The sequence below is a fragment of the Ceraceosorus guamensis genome, assembly GCF_003144195.1.
Source record: "Ceraceosorus guamensis strain MCA 4658 unplaced genomic scaffold IE81scaffold_23, whole genome shotgun sequence".
NCBI lineage: Eukaryota > Fungi > Basidiomycota > Exobasidiomycetes > Ceraceosorales > Ceraceosoraceae > Ceraceosorus > Ceraceosorus guamensis.
In genome coordinates this window covers 1,339-2,561 of record NW_020290018.1, presented here as the reverse complement: position 1 = coordinate 2,561, position 1,223 = coordinate 1,339, and the positions used below count along the sequence as shown (strand labels likewise).

The 1,223-nt window shown below is 54.0% G+C and overlaps 1 protein-coding gene across 1 annotated transcript in view; it reads right to left on the bottom strand.

The window, feature by feature from the left end:
* Positions 1-841, bottom strand: part of IE81DRAFT_322735 (hypothetical protein) — a 1,958-nt gene extending 1,117 nt beyond the window's left edge. The window contains exons 1-2 of the mRNA XM_025513732.1: positions 378-841; positions 38-252 (exon numbers count right to left, since the gene is read on the bottom strand). Of these exons, the coding sequence (XP_025370192.1) occupies positions 38-252; positions 378-429 (267 nt within the window). The 5' untranslated portion in view covers positions 430-841. The remainder of the gene's footprint in view (positions 1-37; positions 253-377) is intronic.
* Between the last annotated feature and the right edge of the window lie 382 nt (positions 842-1,223).

The following is a 1,223-nucleotide window of genomic DNA, read 5'->3' as shown; positions in this document are numbered from 1 at the left end:
GGGGGGAGGACAAAGCCAAAGGGAATGAATGACTCACGACCATGGAAGTAGCGCAATCCACAATGGTAGCGCCAGCCCCACCATGAAGGTTACCCAGCTGATTGGCCATGCCCTCATTGATGCGCATCTTGAGCACCACTTTTGCGCTCTTTTGATCCTCTGAACGGGAGAGGTGGGTCAAGCTAACGGATGGATCCAGAGCGTAGCGCGAAAATCCGGGAGATTCGGGTGACGACATGGCTTCGAGAATGTCTGCGGTGCGGAGACGAAAGGGATGCAGGATGAAGTCAATTTCTTTTCTTGGGGGGCCACATCGACTTGGCTTGGCACTCTTTCTCGTGCAAGTCGGAGAGGCGGCAAGAGGCGAGAGGACGCACCTTGGATGGCCTTTTTGGCCCCATCTATGCTCTGCAATTGAGGCGCAGGCATCTTGTCTAACCCTTTGTTCTCGGTACACGTGCGAGTAGTATGCCTGCCTGCCTGCCTGCCCGCCTGCCTGCCTAGCTAGCTAGCTAGTTGTGTCTTGTCTTTGTGTTGCTTTGAGAAGCTTGCAGCGTCTCTTTGAAGATGGAAGATGAAATGTGCAATGATGGATCTTGCTTTGAGCGTTGCGATTTCGACACGAATCAGAGAGGGCGCGGGTTGAAGAAGCGGAGGGAGGTTGGACCAATGAATCGGATCAGATCACAGCCCAGAGCGATGTGATGGATGGTTAATCAACGTACGTCGTGATCAATCCATCTTTCCCTTCCACATGATAGTTGATACAGCCGCTCTTTTCCCTCTCGACCAACTAAGCGCGCCGCCCCCGGCCACTCGTCTGCTTCCGAATCCGAATCCGAATACTTTGCATCATCACCAATCACGAATCCAAAAGCGACTCATCCGCACTCAGACTCGTCACTCATCGTGCTGCTGCTTATCCGCCCCAGGCATGCAGCATATATATATGCAGCCCGCCGCTTCTCGTTCGCTCGGCGCGCGCGCGTGAGAGCTGCTGCTGCTGCCAAATGACGCGCGCGGAGAGAACACGTGACTGCACTAGAAATCCACGCTTTTGTCGCAATTGAATCAAAATAAGGGAAACGCCGCGAACCCATGATGACGTGCATGCGTGCGTGCGTGCGGCCAACCAACTCATCATACTCGAGAGTCGAGACTAACTGTCCAGATTCGTGATCGTCGCGACTGGGACTCTCTCACTCACTCCTTTCACAGACTTG